Source organism: Cnephaeus nilssonii (assembly GCF_951640355.1).
Source record: "Cnephaeus nilssonii genome assembly, chromosome: 6".
Taxonomy (NCBI): domain Eukaryota; kingdom Metazoa; phylum Chordata; class Mammalia; order Chiroptera; family Vespertilionidae; genus Cnephaeus; species Cnephaeus nilssonii.
The window spans coordinates 530,579-545,508 of record NC_137077.1 but is presented as its reverse complement, the minus strand read 5'-3'; the positions used below and the strand labels follow the sequence as shown (position 1 = coordinate 545,508).

Below are 14,930 nucleotides of genomic sequence, written 5' to 3'. Positions count from 1 at the left end.
TCTCACACCCACACGGCCTGCAGCCCAGCAGGTGGACGGCGACAGACGGGGACCCAGCCCAGGCCAGACCTCAGGTGAGTGAGGACCAGACGAGCTACTTGTTAGGAGAAGTGAGGGCTCCGGGGCAGGTGAGGGCAGCGGCCTGGCCGGGGCAGCAGGGCCCACAGGTCAGGAGGGAGGGGCTCGGCCTGGCCCAGGTCGCCAGGCTACGGCGGCCGGGAGACGCGACCCAGGCAGTTTCCAAAGCCTTCAATGCGCCCCCAGCAGCCACTGAGCCGCACAGGGGACAGGCCCTCTCCAAGGGCTCGGGAGCTGGAGAGGGGTGACACGTGCCGCCGAGCGCCAGGTGGACCAGCGCCCGGAGAGGCAGGCCCTCTGCAGCGGCTGGGTCAGCGGAGAGGAGCAGTGGGCGGCGGACAGCCACGGAGAAGTGTGGGTGTGGGCACAGGACAGAGCCTCAGGTCTGCTCTGGTCCAGGAGACAGCGTGGGGCGGGGGCTCGGCCAGAAGAGAAAGGCCGAGACGGGCTGAGCCAGCGGCCTGCCGTCTGCACACAGTAGATGCTCACCCAGACGTGCTCCTAACCCGAGCCGTGTTCCCACCAGGAGCCCAGCTGGGGCGGCTCAGGGGCTGAGCATCGACCTATGAACCAGGAGGTCATGGTTCGGTCCGGGCACATGCCCAGGTTGTGGGCTCCATCCCCAGTGTGAGGCGTGCAGGAGACAGCTGATCAACGGTTCTCTCTCATCATGGATGTTTCTTCTCTCTCTCTCTCTCCCCCTCCCTTCCTCTCTGAAACCAATAAAAATATATTTTTTTAAACCCACAAAAAACGGGGCAGGAGCCAGGTGAGGTACGGGAGGCGCGAAGCAGGCAGCAGGCACAGTGGCCCAGAAGCTGCGCAGACCAGTGCCGAGTCCAGCCCCACAAAGCCCCCCTCGCCCCACACCGAGCTGCCCGCCAATCAGAATGGTCAGCCTTTGCCCATGGGAAACAGACACTGCAGCCTGCCGCCCTCAGCGGGAAGGGGTCAGAGGGGAGCAGCTCGAGGTCACGGCGCTGGGCAGGTCTCGGGGCCGCGGCCTCACTGGGCCATCTGCACCACCACGGCCCTCCAGGCACGCTCCTTGTCGAACTCCCTGGGGGGGCTCCTGGGCACCTGCGACGAGACAGCACGGGTTATCGCGGGCAGCTGTGCGGAAGGCGGCGGAAGGCCCGACAGCCCTCAGCCTGGGAGAGCCGGAGGAGACCCCGGCCCTCTGCGCCCCCGGCTGCCCCGGCCTCCACAGGAACCAACGGAGCCTGGGCTCGGGGTGGCTCTCCCCGTGGCCACCTGCTGGCTCTGGGGGTGGCCGGGGCTCCCGAGGCCTCTTCCTGCCGGTTCTCGGAGGGGCCGGCCCCTGGGAGAGCCAGCGTCTGTATACAGTAGGTACTCAATGAGTACTGGCTGACGGGGGAACGGTACACCACAGTGCAGGCGTAAATGGGACCTCCAGGCCCTTCATGGGGGTAGGGGGTGCCACCCCCACAGAGAGGGTCTGGACCCGGCCTGGGACACTGTGACGCCATTGGCCGGAGCCTGACACCAGGGAGGGAGGATGCTCCAGGCAGCGGTCCCCCAAGACCTGCAGAAACGGAGGCAGCTGCGGGCGGCTCCCAAGTCCTTCCCCAACTCTGTACCCTGGTGTCCAAACACAGAACCAGGTCCATCGCCTGTGCAGCAAGGGCAGAGCCGTGCCCACAGGAGCGCGGCCACAACCAGGTCACAAGGACAGCGGGTCTGAGGCTCTGAGGCGTGTGGTGGAGGGAACAGCGGGACAGGAGGGAGGTCAGTCGCTGAGGATGGGGCCTGGGCAGGAGCCGGTCCCAGGAGGACCCGGAGCAGCTTGGTGGGGACACGGCGCCAGGGCTGCCGAGCACAGGACGTGAGTCGTGAGGGGCCGGGGGCGGCCAGGGGTGGAGCGTCCAGTGCACCCGGGGCCGCAGGACCCTGCTCAGGGCATCGTGCACCTGGGGGCGGGGGGCCGGGGTCCCAGTGGAGCGGGCTGGGTGGGCCGCCCACAGGGAGGGCGGGACCTCAGCCTGTCAGGTGTGGGGACAAGAGGTGGGATGTGGGCGGAGTCCGGGCGGTCTGAGCTGAGCCTGGCAGAGTGGCTGGTGGACCCTCTAGAGCAGCGGTCGCCAGCGGGTGGTCCGCGAGGTCGGAAAGGTTGGCGACTGCTGCTCTAGAGCCCGCCAGCCAGAGGGGGTGACGCCACCACGCCTGCCAGGAGCGGTGGCCCCTCCCACAGAGCCACGTCCCAGAGGCCCGGGAGGGACCGGTGACCGCGTGAACCTGGCACGTTTGCAGGAGTAAAAGCATTCAGTGGGGACACTCTTTTCAGGACGGACCTGTTTGCCTGGCTGGCTTTAGGAAACCGCCTATTTCTCTTCCTGCAAATGTTCGCTGGGTCTTGAAAGAAGGCGGCGAGGACGGGTCTCACCTGCCGGGCTGGGACTCACCTCCGCGGGGCGCTCCTGCGGGCGGGCCCCCGTGAAGCGGGCGCACTGGACCACGGTGGCCGTGTGCAGACTCGCCTGCAGCACCAGCTCCAGCAGCAGCAGCAGCAGCAGCACGTCGTAGGATTGCTGGTGGGAAAGTGTGAGCAGCTGGGCCACGCCCCCGCCAGGCCCTCAGCCCCTCTGTGACCCCCGACCCCGACCCGCCGGCCAAGGAGACCACTGTGGGAACCTAGTCATAGGACGCTGGATGCTCAAAGCCATTTGCCACACGCAGGCGCGAAGGCAAGGACCCGCGACCTCACTGCACACACGGCGCAGGCGCCTTCCCACAACCCGGGGCCGATGCCACTGTCTGCAAGAAGCCTCTGTTGGTTGAAGATGGCGGTGGACAGCGGGCTGCTGCTTGGCGGCCGCTGTGTTAGCAATGACCGCTGTGTTGGCCATGGCCGCTGTGATGGCAATGGCCGCCGTGTTGGCCATGGCCGCCGTGATGGCAATGGCCGCTGTGTTGGCCATGGCCGCCATGATGGCAATGCCCGCCGTGATGGCAATGCCCACCGTGATGGCAGGCCGCCGTGATGGCCATGACCGCCGTGATGGCAGGCCGCCGTGATGGCCATGACCGCCGTGATGGCAGGCCGCCGTGATGGCCATGGCCGCCGTGATGGCAGGCCGCCGTGATGCCCATGGCCGCCGTGATGGCAATGCCGCTGTGATGGCCATGGCCGCCGTGATGGCAATGCCGCCGTGATGGCCATGGCCGCCGTGGTGGCCATGACCGCCGTGATGGCAGGCCGCCGTGATGGCAATGCCGCCGTGATGGCAATGCCGCCGTGGTGGCAATGGCCGCTGTGTCTGTGCCGCTACTTGAAGAACTGTTTTGTCTGCTGGCTTGACAGCAATGGCTGGTCTGCCATAAAGCCTCTCACGTGCCTACGACTGCGCATGTCTTCTCCACCTAACGCCAGCGTCCGGGGACCTGTGCCCACAGCTGCCGGCGAGCAGGGTCGAGGAGGAAGCACCTCACAGCCTCGCGGCCAGTGTCCTGGGCGCCGCGCGGACCGGCCACACCCCCTGCGCTGGAGCCTCAGCGACAGGAGTGGGAATCCTCCCGCCCAAAGCAGCGGAGGGCTCGGCTCTGCTCCGGGCTTAACAGGCACAAAAGGGCCCCGGCGGCCGGTCAGTCCCCGTGTCCCCCACAACCGTCAGCAAGGGGGCCGCGAGCCCCGCCCGGCCACGCCCGCAGGGGCTTCTGGGTGCATTGGACAAGCGGCGGCCCAGGGGGTCCCCCAGCTGTCCTCAGGTTGGGGTGGCAGCTCCCGTGTCCAGGGAGGACCGCAGCACACAGACCGAGGACGGAGGAGACAGACGGAGGAGAGCCACCCAATGTGGGGCCCCCAGCTCGGCCTTTCAGGAGAAGCCCAGAGAAAGAGGGGGTTCCCTCTCCGCTCGTCCAGGCAAACTAGGACACAGCACTCGCCTAATTACAGCTTACACCCCAGGAGAGTTACAGGAAGACGTTGGTAAGTTTAACCACACACAACACACCAAAACGCGCGCACGCAGGAATCATGGCGCGCGGAGCTGAGGCCACTGCTGGCGATGTCAGAGCCACCAGAGACGCAGAGGGTCAGAGGTCACAGGAAGGAAAGGCAGGTGCAGAGGTGGTGAGAGGTCACGGGAAGGAAAGGCAGACGCTGCTGGCCCCTCACCAGCTTCAGAACGGGGGACAGCTGCTCCCGCCACGGCTGGCAGGGATAGGGGGACCCCTCACCTGGGGGGTCTGACGGCACAGATGCCGCTCGGCCCGGCAGGTGCGCCCTGCGGAGGGTCTGCACAGAGACAGGACCAGAGCAGCCCGGCCCTCCTTGGGGAGCAGCTGGTGACCTGGGTCACGGGACTGCACGCGTGTAATGAAAGGAGACAGAGCACGCGATCCGAGTCGGAGGAAAGGCAGGAGAAACCGTTCAGTTAAAAGGAAAGAGCTAGGTGTGCAGACGTGACGGAGCGTGACCTGCCTCCGGGCCGACTTCGGAGCCATGCATGTGCTTCATGGATTCAAAGACACGGTCACCGGGGAGAGCACCACATCTCAAGACGGAACAGAGGAGCCGAGCCGTGAGCGCGTGTACGGCACCACAGCACGGAGGCATTTCCCGCCCGGGGCCTGAGCGGAGGGCAGAGCCGGCCCGGGGCTCGGAGGGACACGGTGCGCGCCAGACACCGACCATCCCCCGGGGGAGAGTGGGAGCCGGCCTCCCGCCCCCCTCCCACAGAGGGTGCGCAAAGCCCCGTCCCAGAGACTCCCCGGCACGCGGCACGGTGTTAGAGGAAGACACGCACCTTGAGGGCCGGCGGGTAATCTGCAAACACCTCCACGACTCGCCTCACGCTGAAGGTCAGGTAGCCCGCGGCCGTGAAGAGCAGCGGCGCCGTGAGGCTGCAGATGGCGATCAGCACCTCCACCTGGGGAGCAGGCGGCCGTGGGCCCGTCAGCTCGAGCCGCACGGGGCCGAGCATCCACCTGTCTGCTCCCCGTGCAGCTCCTGCTAACGGTCTGGCTGGCCTCCCGCTAATCCCAGTGCGCCACGTGTCGGGGGTTCCTGGATGTGGGCACAGCTAACTGCTCACAGGAGAAGTCGCACCGTGGCCGCCAGCCTCCTGCTGCAGAGACCTGCCCGCACCCGTTCCCACACTGACAGCGAGGCCGCGGTCGCTACCTGACAGACACGGGATGAGGCGAGGCCGGGCTCCCCCCACCGCCCCCACCCCACCCCACCCCACCCCACCCCAGGACAGCCCCCCCCTCAGCCTGGTCCCACCTACCAGACACCTGCTGGGACACTCGGCTGTCACGTGACTGGCAATGGCGCTTGGGAAACACTGAGAAAGAAGAAAAAAGGAAGACATCGGAGGGGACAGGCCACGGAGCCGGCTCCCAGCCGTGCCCTCCTGCCCTTGTTCGACGGGAGCGCAGTGCGGCCAGCAGAGGGCCGGCACGCGAGGCTCCGTCGCCATGACGGACGAAGAGGCCGCGCTGGATGTACTCACGGCCACTAAGATCCAGAAGAAGGTCACGGCGAGGTGCGGGCTCGCGACGGCCTCGTGCACGTTCAGCGTGATGACCCCCCCCAGCACGGCAGAGACGCCAGCCACCACCTCGATGACCTGTGGGGGACAGTGGAGGCAGCATCCCCGGGGAGGTGGGCCGGCTCTGGGGTCCCCAGAACACACGTGTCCCTGACGTGGCAGGCAGGGCGTGGGGGCGCGAAGAGCTCGGGGCAAAGGAGCGACACCCCGTCCAGTCTGAGGACGACCTTCCCAGAGACGGCGGACATGCACCCCCGACCCGAGGTCGCGGGGAAGGAAGGCACTCCCACCACCAAGGTGGGCGGGCAGGGCAAGGTGGACCCACACGTCCGCAGGCGCCTCGAGGGAGTGGCTCAGCTCAGAAGGCCCCGAGGACAGACACAAATGAAGTCCAGTCGCTGTTCACAGACAGACAGTGAGGAGGGAGCAGGCAAACAGCAGCCAGAGACACGGATTTTATGGCAAAACCACCCTGCAGATGGCTGCTCTGTGCTGACGGGAAAGCAGCTCAAGGAGCGACTCTAACCTCAACCTCGTCGTGAATAAACCCCCACTCCTCCCGCCCACACCTGCAGGCACAGAGAGCAGCCAGGACGCCAACCCCGGACAAGCAGACGCAGAGAGAGAGGCTTAGTCCTGGCCGGTGTGGCTCAGTGGATAGAGCATCGGCCTGCAGACTAAAGGGTCCCGGGTTCGATTTCTGGTCAGGGCACATGCCCGGGTTACAGGCTCCATTCCCAGTAGGGGGCCTGCAGGAGGCAGCGATCAATGATTCTCCTCATCATGGATGTTTCTCTCTCTCTCTCCCTCTCCCTTCCTCTCTGAAATCAATAAAAAATATATTTTAAAAAAAGTCAAAGTGAAACGAGAGGGTGGCCACGTGATGTATCCTCAAACCAGCACCCGCACCCCCACCCCACCCGCACCCACATCGACATCGATCATCCACACCTGGCAGCTTCTACGACGAGGTGCTTTGGCACCGACCACACCGCAGGAACCACGTTCCCCGCAGACAGAGCGCAGCCCTGCCCCTCCCCCAATAAACAGACGGAGCAGGACGGACGTCCTTACGGAGTACGCCTTCAGGACCCGCGCAGGGAACGCCGCGCCGGGCAGCATGCTGGTGCTGTCGGAGCTGGAGCCCTGGAGAGAGAGCCGGCTGACCTGCCTGCGCCCTGTGCTGGGGGCCGCCCCCCTCCCCTCCCCCCACCTCCTTCCCCTCCCCCCACCCCCCAGCTCCGGCTAGTGACCGCCAGGCCGTGAGCAGCTCAGGTAAGCATCTTTCTCACACGTGGGGAAGCGGCATTTTCCACAGACAGACTGGGTCTCTCCACGTGATACTGGGGAGGTCAGCACAACCCCGCCCTCCACACGCCCGCACACGGCTCCGCACATCTGCGCATGGCTGCCCACCTTCTGGCGGGACGCCTCGCTGGCCCGCGCAGAGACGATGACCGTGGCCGCCATGAGCAGCTCCAGCAGCAGCAGCAGGATCAGGTTGAAGTTGATCTGCAGGGGCCGAGGGGGGGGGGGGCGGGGCTGAGCGCCTGCCCCCTCTGACCTGTGACCTGGACCCTGGGCAGGCGGGGTGCCGCCCGGGGCTGATCCAACTCTGGCCCCTGGTCCGCCTTCCCGGCCGCCGGCCCTCCAGGGTCCCTGCTCTAAAGAGAGGAGCCCCTGGCTGGTGGCTCAGTGGTTACAGCCTCGGCCCACAGACCAAAGGGTCTCGGGTTCGATTCCCGGTCAAGGGCTGGTGCCTGGGTTGCAGGTTCCCTCTGTGGGGGAGGCAGCCAGGGGTGTGTCCCTCTCCCCTCCTTCTGCCCTCTCGGAAAGCCATGGGGAGAACCCTCAGGTGGACTTAGAAGTGATGATAGTCACGGAGAGGGAGCTACGTCCACAGCGAACCTGTGCCGGCTCCCGTGGCTCTGCTGCCAAACCCGGGACACGGGGGCTTGGGGCGCTATCCCACTTCCCGGCCGTGCTGGCAGCTACACGCACCTACCTCTGTGTTAGTGTTCACGGAGTCATGTCCTACACACGTCAACGTCACGTCCATTAGTATTCAGAGCCATACGCTAAAGAACGCCAGTGTGTGTGCAAATGGGCCAGTCCAGGGCCGGCCTGCCTCTACCCTGGAGGCTCCCCCCACCGGCCCTCATCACCCGGGGCCAGGTCCCCGACAGCCAGGGCAGCCCCTGTGCCCGGAGCCCCGACACTCTTCACACAGCCTGTCCTCAGCCCGCGCCCTGCCCGCTCCTCCCTGTGAGACCACAGCGAGAGCTCGCGTGCCCCATCCCTGCTCCCCGCGCCCCGTCCCTGCTCCCCGCGCCCCGTCCCTGCTCCCCGCGCCCCGTCCCTGCTCCCCGCGCCCCCGTCCCTGCTCCCCGCGCCCCGTCCCGCTCCCCGCGCCCCCGTCCCTGCTCCCCGCGCCCCCATCACTGCTCCCCATGCCCTTTCCCGCTCCCCGCACCCCATCCCTGCTCCCCGCACCCCATCCCGCTCCCCGCTCCCTGTGCCTGCTCCCCGCACCCCCATCCCTGCTCCCCGCACCCCATCCCGCTCCCCGCGCCCCATCCCGCTCCCCGCGCCCCGTCCCTGCTCCCCGCGCCCCCATCCCTGCTCCCCATGCCCTTTCCCGCTCCCCGCACCCCCATCCCGCTCCCCGCACCCCATCCCTGCTCCCCGCGCCCCATCCCGCTCCCCGCGCCCCCATCCCTGCTCCCCGCACCCCCATCCCTGCTCCCCATGCCCTTTCCCGCTCCCCGCACCCCATCCCTGCTCCCCGCACCCCATCCCGCTCCCCGAGCCCCATCCCTGCTCCCTGCGCCCCTGTGTGGCCTCCTGGCCCCTGTGACCCCTCCTCTTGGGGGTTGTGAGCACAAACTGTCCTCTCAGTGGCCAGTGTCCCAACCTGGCCTCCCCACACCTGAATGATGGTGAACCCACATTTCAAACCCAATGCAATCAATGCGCTTGCTCTACAGAACCTGCATCAAAGCAAGCGTGGACCGCCCACGCCTTGAGGGCGCTTGGGGAACTGACCGGCAGCCCCAGGAAATCAGTCCAGATCAGGCTGTGCCTTCTGACAGCACGGCAGCATGGGGATGGTACTAAGCGGGCGAGGCTCCCACGGCACCTGGTGCAGCCCGCAGCGGCCAACCACCTCCCAGGCAGACAACGCGGACCCGCGTGCCTCTGTCCGTTTTTGGTGGCTCATTAGCCGGCTCAGCCTTCCTCGGGGCCGCCCCAGGCTCTCCAGGGGCCAATGCCGGCGGCCGCGTCGCCCAAAACAGGCGGCTTTGGGTGAGGACTCCCGGGTGGGTCCTCGTGTCTGAGAACCGCCTCTGGGCTCTGGACTGAGGATGACGGCTCTTCCATTTTTCCCAGAGGCCCCCTCACCACCAGCGCATCGCAGACTTGATGAGACACAAGGTGTCCCCCAGATGCATACACACTGAACGGTTGTTAGTTCCAGCGGGTGAAGCTCAAGAAGGCAGGAACATCGGGTGAGCCATCAGCTGCTGAGGTGTGTGCACATTTCGAGGGGACACCCTGCACGTCACTGTGTTCCTGTTAACGTCTAAGGACCGTGTGGAAGGCACTAAAACAGCATCAATAAATCTACCCACTGAGTCAGACAAACGGTAAAGACAATTCTCTCCAGAAGGATGAGCTCTCCACCTGTGTCAGACTCCAGGCCGTGACACACTTACACGTGGCAGCAGCCACGCGCCCCACAGAGACTCGGCGGCAGGAGGCGCCGGGAGGGAGCCGAAGCGTTGGGAGCCGCGTGGCCCAGGGAGGGACTCACGTCTATTGCGGACGGGTTCAGGACCAGTTTGCACCCAAACCAGATCAGACACGTCGTGGTGATAGCAAACGTGGAAACAAACAGCAACTGGAAGTTGGGGATCTGAAAGAGAAGTCGGGGTCTGTCTCCTTTGTGTAACATTAACCCTGACCCAGGTCACTCGTGGGGAGTCCCACGGCCTCAGCTCCTGGGCAGAGGGTGGGAGGGCACAGGCGCCCTGCAGGGGGGCACGGGCTGCTGTGGGCAGTGAGGTGCATCCCACCAGGCACGCGTGTGTGCATGTACACATGCACGCACATAAGTGCACACGAGTACATGAATGCACACATGTATGCGCGCACACACACGTGCCTGTCAGCCCTCAGGGCCTGGTCCCTTCTGCAGCCAGGAGCCGTGCAGCTGCCCGGGGCACAGAGGCCGGACAGAGCCGGACTCACCACGTCGGCGTTTCTCCGGGACACAGCGAGGCTCACGACGGCGGCGGGGATGCACTGGAAGAGAGCAGAGCCCGTGAGCGGCCCGGCCCCGGCCTGAGCGCCGAGCCTGCCAGCGCCCGAGGCGGTCGCAAAACCAGGTGGCGGCCACGGGCCAGGCCCCGAGCGGCCCCGAGTCTGCCGAGTGGCTGCTCTGGAAGAAGCGCCAGCTGTCTGGCGAGACGGACAGGACATGTGTGACCCGCGTTCCCGGTGGACACGCGGAGGCTGGAGGCCATCCCTGCGGGGACCGGGCTTCGCTCACTCAGGAAATGACCCAAAGGGGCCGGGAGCCCGAGCCCCAGGGCGTCCTTGTCGGGGCCCCACTGTGACCCTCGCAGGAGCAAAGGAGAAGGGGAGAGGGCAAACGTGGGGCATCGGGTGGGAGGTGGACAGAGGGGGCCACGGGGCCTCGGGGCCACACCAGGTGTTCCTCTTGTGGGTGACAGACCTGCAGACGCGGCCGTGGGCGCGGCACAAGCGGAGAGGCGGGGCCTGCGGGGCCGCAGCCGTGGTTGGATGAGGGCGGGGGCGGGGCCACCGAGGGCGGAGGGGGAGCCCTTGGGACCCCACGACCCCGGTCACCTGAGGGGGAAGGGCACCGCCAAGATCTACACCGGGACCCCCAGCCTAGGCTGGCGCTGCCCTGAGGCCATCAGGGTCAGAGGTCAGGTCACCGTGGCCCCAACCAGGGCTGCTCCAGTGGTGAGGACAAAGGTCACCTGGAAGGTTCTCCCTCGAGAGGCAGGGTGGGCGAGGTGTGTCAGGGCTTTGTCCGGAGGCAGCAGCGGCGCCCAGGGCCGGCGGAGGGAAGCCGTCTGTGGCTACAGGCCTTGGAGGATGGGCCGGCGGCCGGCGGCCCGCAGCACGGCACAGCGGGGAGGCGCGGGGCGGCCCGAGTCCCCGAGGGGCCGGCTCTGAAGCCAGAGACCAGGGAGCCATTTCCAGCCCAGGAGCCGTGGAGGGGCTCAGACTCGCTCATCGGTCGTTTTCAAACGTCCTGAACCCAAAGCGGAAGCCCTGAGGAGGGTCCCTGAGCCGAGGGCCAGCCACGCGTCTCGGAGCACAAACCCACCGCACCCTAAGCTTCGGTCCAGGACGCGCCCGGGGGCGCTGCTTACCGTGCCCGCAGCACAGCGCAGGTAGTCCATCTCGGAGGGAAACACGTTCCCCAGGTACAGCGAGCACCCCAAGGTCACCAGCAGGCAGCCCTGCAACACAGCAGCGACTCAGGGGCAGAGCCTGCTGGCACCTCACGGCACCTGGTCCCCCGGACCCGACGCCGCCGGACAGCCACAGCCCACCCTGCCCGCATCAGGCTATGGGCTTCAGCATTTGTTTGGGGGAGAAAAGGAGGGGCCCTGTCAAAACTGAAGGTAAGAAATGATGCCTCTCCCCAGAAAACGCCCTCCCCCCACCAGGGGCAATTTCTGGGCCTCAGGACCCCCACTCCCGGGCCCAGGCGAAGCCCCATCCAGCTCAGGCCCAGAGATGGGAACTCACTGCAGAGGGTGAGGTTTGCGGGCGGGTCAGTGTTAAAGGTCACTCAGACCGCGGTGCGGGCGGGGCCTTGTCTGGCCACTGTGAAGGCAGTGCTGGGCCTGGGGCAGGGAGAGCACGGCCCACACCTCAGTGAGGCCGGGCAGCCGGGCAGGGGCTGGGGCGCGGCTCTGAGTCCAGGGCCCGAGGAGCAGAAGGGAGGGGGAGCCTCCTCAGTGCCCCGTGTGGGGGGGTCCGATCTCAGTGGGATGGGGTCCTGGCCGGGGGGAGGGCGAGCAGGACTATCGGGGGTGCTGCCCAGGGAGCCGGAGCCTAGGGTTCCCAGGTGACCAAGCTCGTCTGAAGGTGAACATCCCAGGAAAGTCCCCTCAAGTGTTTGGTCTCCCTGCCCCCCCCCTCCCGGCCTGACTCCCAGCTCCCTGCTGGCCCTGCTCCTTGGCCCCTGGGCCTGCTCTGGCACCATGGCCTGCCTCCCGCCAGGGGACACCGTCGCCTAGTCGCTCTGCCGGAGGCTCCTCCCACCCCTGCAGGGTGACTCTAGAGGGTCCTGGAGGCCGCCCCCGCGCCATGCATGACCCATGTGGGACCCAGAGCAGCCAGAGCCCAGCGGCCAGGGGGTGGGCCCAGAGATGCGGGTGAACGGAGGACAGCGTTCGGAGAGCACAGCCCCACGGGGCTCTCCGGAGCCGGATGAGGGAGCGGCTGTCCACGGGGCCGGGAGTGACATCGGCCAGGGCACACCTCCCGGGACCATGCCTCGTGGCCCTGGGGCGGCGACTCACCCCCATCAGCACAGAGAAGACCCACGTCCTGTGGCTGAAGCAGGGGGGCAGCCTCGACGACAGCTGCAGGTCGCCGGCCTTGGCGTCCGCGTAGCCCTCTGCGTCCGGCCTCCCGCGCTCCAGGGTGGCCATCCGGTCGTAGCCGAGCTCCTCCCGGCAGGACTCCTCCCGCGTCATGGCGCTGGGGACAGACTGGCCTCGTTAGTGCCGCACGGAGCTGTGCCCGGCGCGCTGCCCACTCTGCTACTCGCGGTCGCTCTGGAAACGCTCCGGTTAAAACAAGTTCCCAGCGGGAGGACCGTTCACAGCAAGTCCGTGAACCTGAACAAGACTCGCTTGCTTCCTCACCCAGCCCAACAGTCGCATGAGCCCCTTCCCAGCAAAGCGAACCCGCCGCTGGGTGCGGGCGGGTGCCGGGCTGTGGGTGCGCCGACCGGCCCGCCGTCCTTCAACCCCCACGTCCCAGGAAGCCCTGGCTCCTCCTCGCCCTTCAGTTGCTCAAGATGGTACCTGAACCATCACCTCCCCCCGACACACACACACACACACACACACACACACACACACACACGTCAGGTCCCGTCCGACCGTCTGTCCGTGCTCACCTCCCTGGGCGGGTGGCGCTGGTGTCCGGGTGGGGGGCTCGCTGCTGCCCAGTCATCCTGCCGGGGCTCCCAGCAGCGACTATTCAGGGGGAACAAAAGCCCGGCAGCTCTGTGCGGGGGCCAGGAGCAGGAGCGCCTCGTCCTGAATGTCAATGAGGGGAAGCCGTGACCCTGGCAAGTTCAAGTTGGTTGTGTAACCGCCGGCCTTGCCAGGGCCTGAATTCGCTCCCGGAAACGGAGGACCCGCCTCGGTCCCACGCAGCACAGGGAGGGCGTGGGCGCGGTGGGGGGGTGGGGGGTGGTCTTGGAAGAAGTGCACCCAAGGGGGGTCCCCGGCACAGAGTCCCGAAGGCGGAGGCCGCAGCTCTGTCTTGGAGACTTGTTATTCCGGGCACCCTTTTCCCATCCCCTGCGATCATACGAGGAAACCTGCACAATGGCATGCACACGCAAACACACATGCACGCACATGTCTGCACGCAGCCTGGCTGGGTGGCCCTGGACTGCTTGGGACTCTGGCCGGCCCGTCCCGCAGGCAGCCCCAGAGTCCCCGAGGCGCCCTCTCCTTCTGCTCACCGAGCAGAGAGAAAGGCCAGGACATGCCTCCCCCCCGAGACGCTGGCACCGGCGTCACAACGGCAGGTTCTGTGTGTGCACAGCGAGCTCACACGCCCTGAACACGGGCTCCGCACACACAGACCCACGGGACGTGAGAGCGAAGCGTCAGATCCCCATCGTGGGGTGTTCTGTTGTCTCAGTGGGTTTTTGTGTTGTCTTTTAAATATATTTTTATTGTTTTCAGAGAGGAAGGGAGTGAGAGAGAGACAGAAACATCCATGATGAGAGAGCACCATGGATGGGCTGCCTCCTGCACGCCCCCTACTGGGGATCGAGCCAGCAACCCGGGAATCGAACGGGGACCTCAAGGTTCACAGACGGCGGTTTGATGACGGGGTTGAGACGTCTGTTGGGCGGCCGAGCGCATCTGCTGAAGAGCTGAGCCGAGGAGTCCAGAATCCGGGGATGTTTTTCCCATTGAATTTTAGAAGGAGAGCGAGCGAAGCATCCGTGTGAGAGACACATCGACTGGTTGCTCCCCCGCCACACACACACACGCACACACACACACACACACCCCCGACCAGGGCCGGGCTCAGACCTGCAACCCAGGTGCGTGTCCCTGAGCGGGAGTCGAACCCGCGACCCTGCCCCCGGGGGTCGACGCTGTAACCGCGGAGCCCCGGCCCGGGCTCTGCAATCGTTTGACGCCTTGTGTGAAACGGACAAACCCTCAGGAGAGGAGCTGGCGCGCTGCCCCGGTGGCATGGGAACGTGGAGGAGCCGCAGGCGGGTGCAGACGGTGGTGTAACTGGAACTGTGCCCACGAGGAAGCCTGCGGCCCCGCTGAGCTCACGGTGGAGGCCACCCCCAGTGCGAGTCCACGTTCCCGGCGCCCAGGCCTCGGAGCAGGCGGCTCACTCCCCGAGGCAGCAGGAGACGGACACCGAGCGGCCGGGACACGCAGGAGGGGACGGTCCGGACCAGGGTCCCCGGAGCAAAGATGCGGCCACGACCCGGCGAGTTCTCCCCCGAGAGCAGCGTGTTTAACGCGGAAAACCTGCCAGTGTGACGCGCTCCCGGGACCGGGTTAACGGGAACAAGGGCCGCAGGTGCAGCAGAGCAGCCCAAACACCCGCACCGTAGGAGGGGCGGGACCCAAAGCGACGCCTGACAGCAGCCAATGGGAAGGAGGCCAGGGGCCCACCTGTGCGAAGCCCCGCCCACCAGCGCCAGCCAAGGGCAGGGCATGCCGTCACTCCCACACTGCACCGCGCCTAGGCACACTAACGGTCGCCAACGGCCAACCACACACTGCTAACGGAGACCCCATTGGCCAATAGCGATGGGACATGGGCGCAGGCGCGGTCCGATGTGATTGCCATTGGCCAAATCCCACGAGGCGCAGGCGCAGTCCCAGGGGTGGGGGCGACCCCATTGGCCAAAGTCAAAGGGGCTCTGGCGCAGGCTCCAGTGCGGCAACCCCATTGGCCAAGCTCCACGAACAAACAGAGCGAAGGCGCAGGCGCAGGCGTGGTCACCCCATTGGCTGAGGGCGGTGGGAGCGACGTGGCCACGTGCAGGGGCCTCGGGCAGCTGGACGCTGC

At 66.6% G+C, this 14,930-nt stretch overlaps 1 protein-coding gene across 1 annotated transcript; it reads right to left on the bottom strand.

The window, feature by feature from the left end:
• Nucleotides 1-1,083: 1,083 nt before the first annotated feature.
• On the bottom strand, nt 1,084-12,337 carry MLC1 (modulator of VRAC current 1; the record flags this gene model as incomplete). Its single annotated transcript, XM_079775765.1, has 11 exons — nt 1,084-1,158; nt 2,502-2,627; nt 4,845-4,967; nt 5,328-5,384; nt 5,553-5,669; nt 6,666-6,737; nt 7,008-7,103; nt 9,406-9,507; nt 9,843-9,896; nt 11,000-11,089; nt 12,161-12,337. 11 exons carry the CDS (start codon nt 12,335-12,337, stop codon nt 1,084-1,086), a joined length of 1,089 nt encoding a protein of 362 aa, XP_079631891.1.
• Between the last annotated feature and the right edge of the window lie 2,593 nt (nt 12,338-14,930).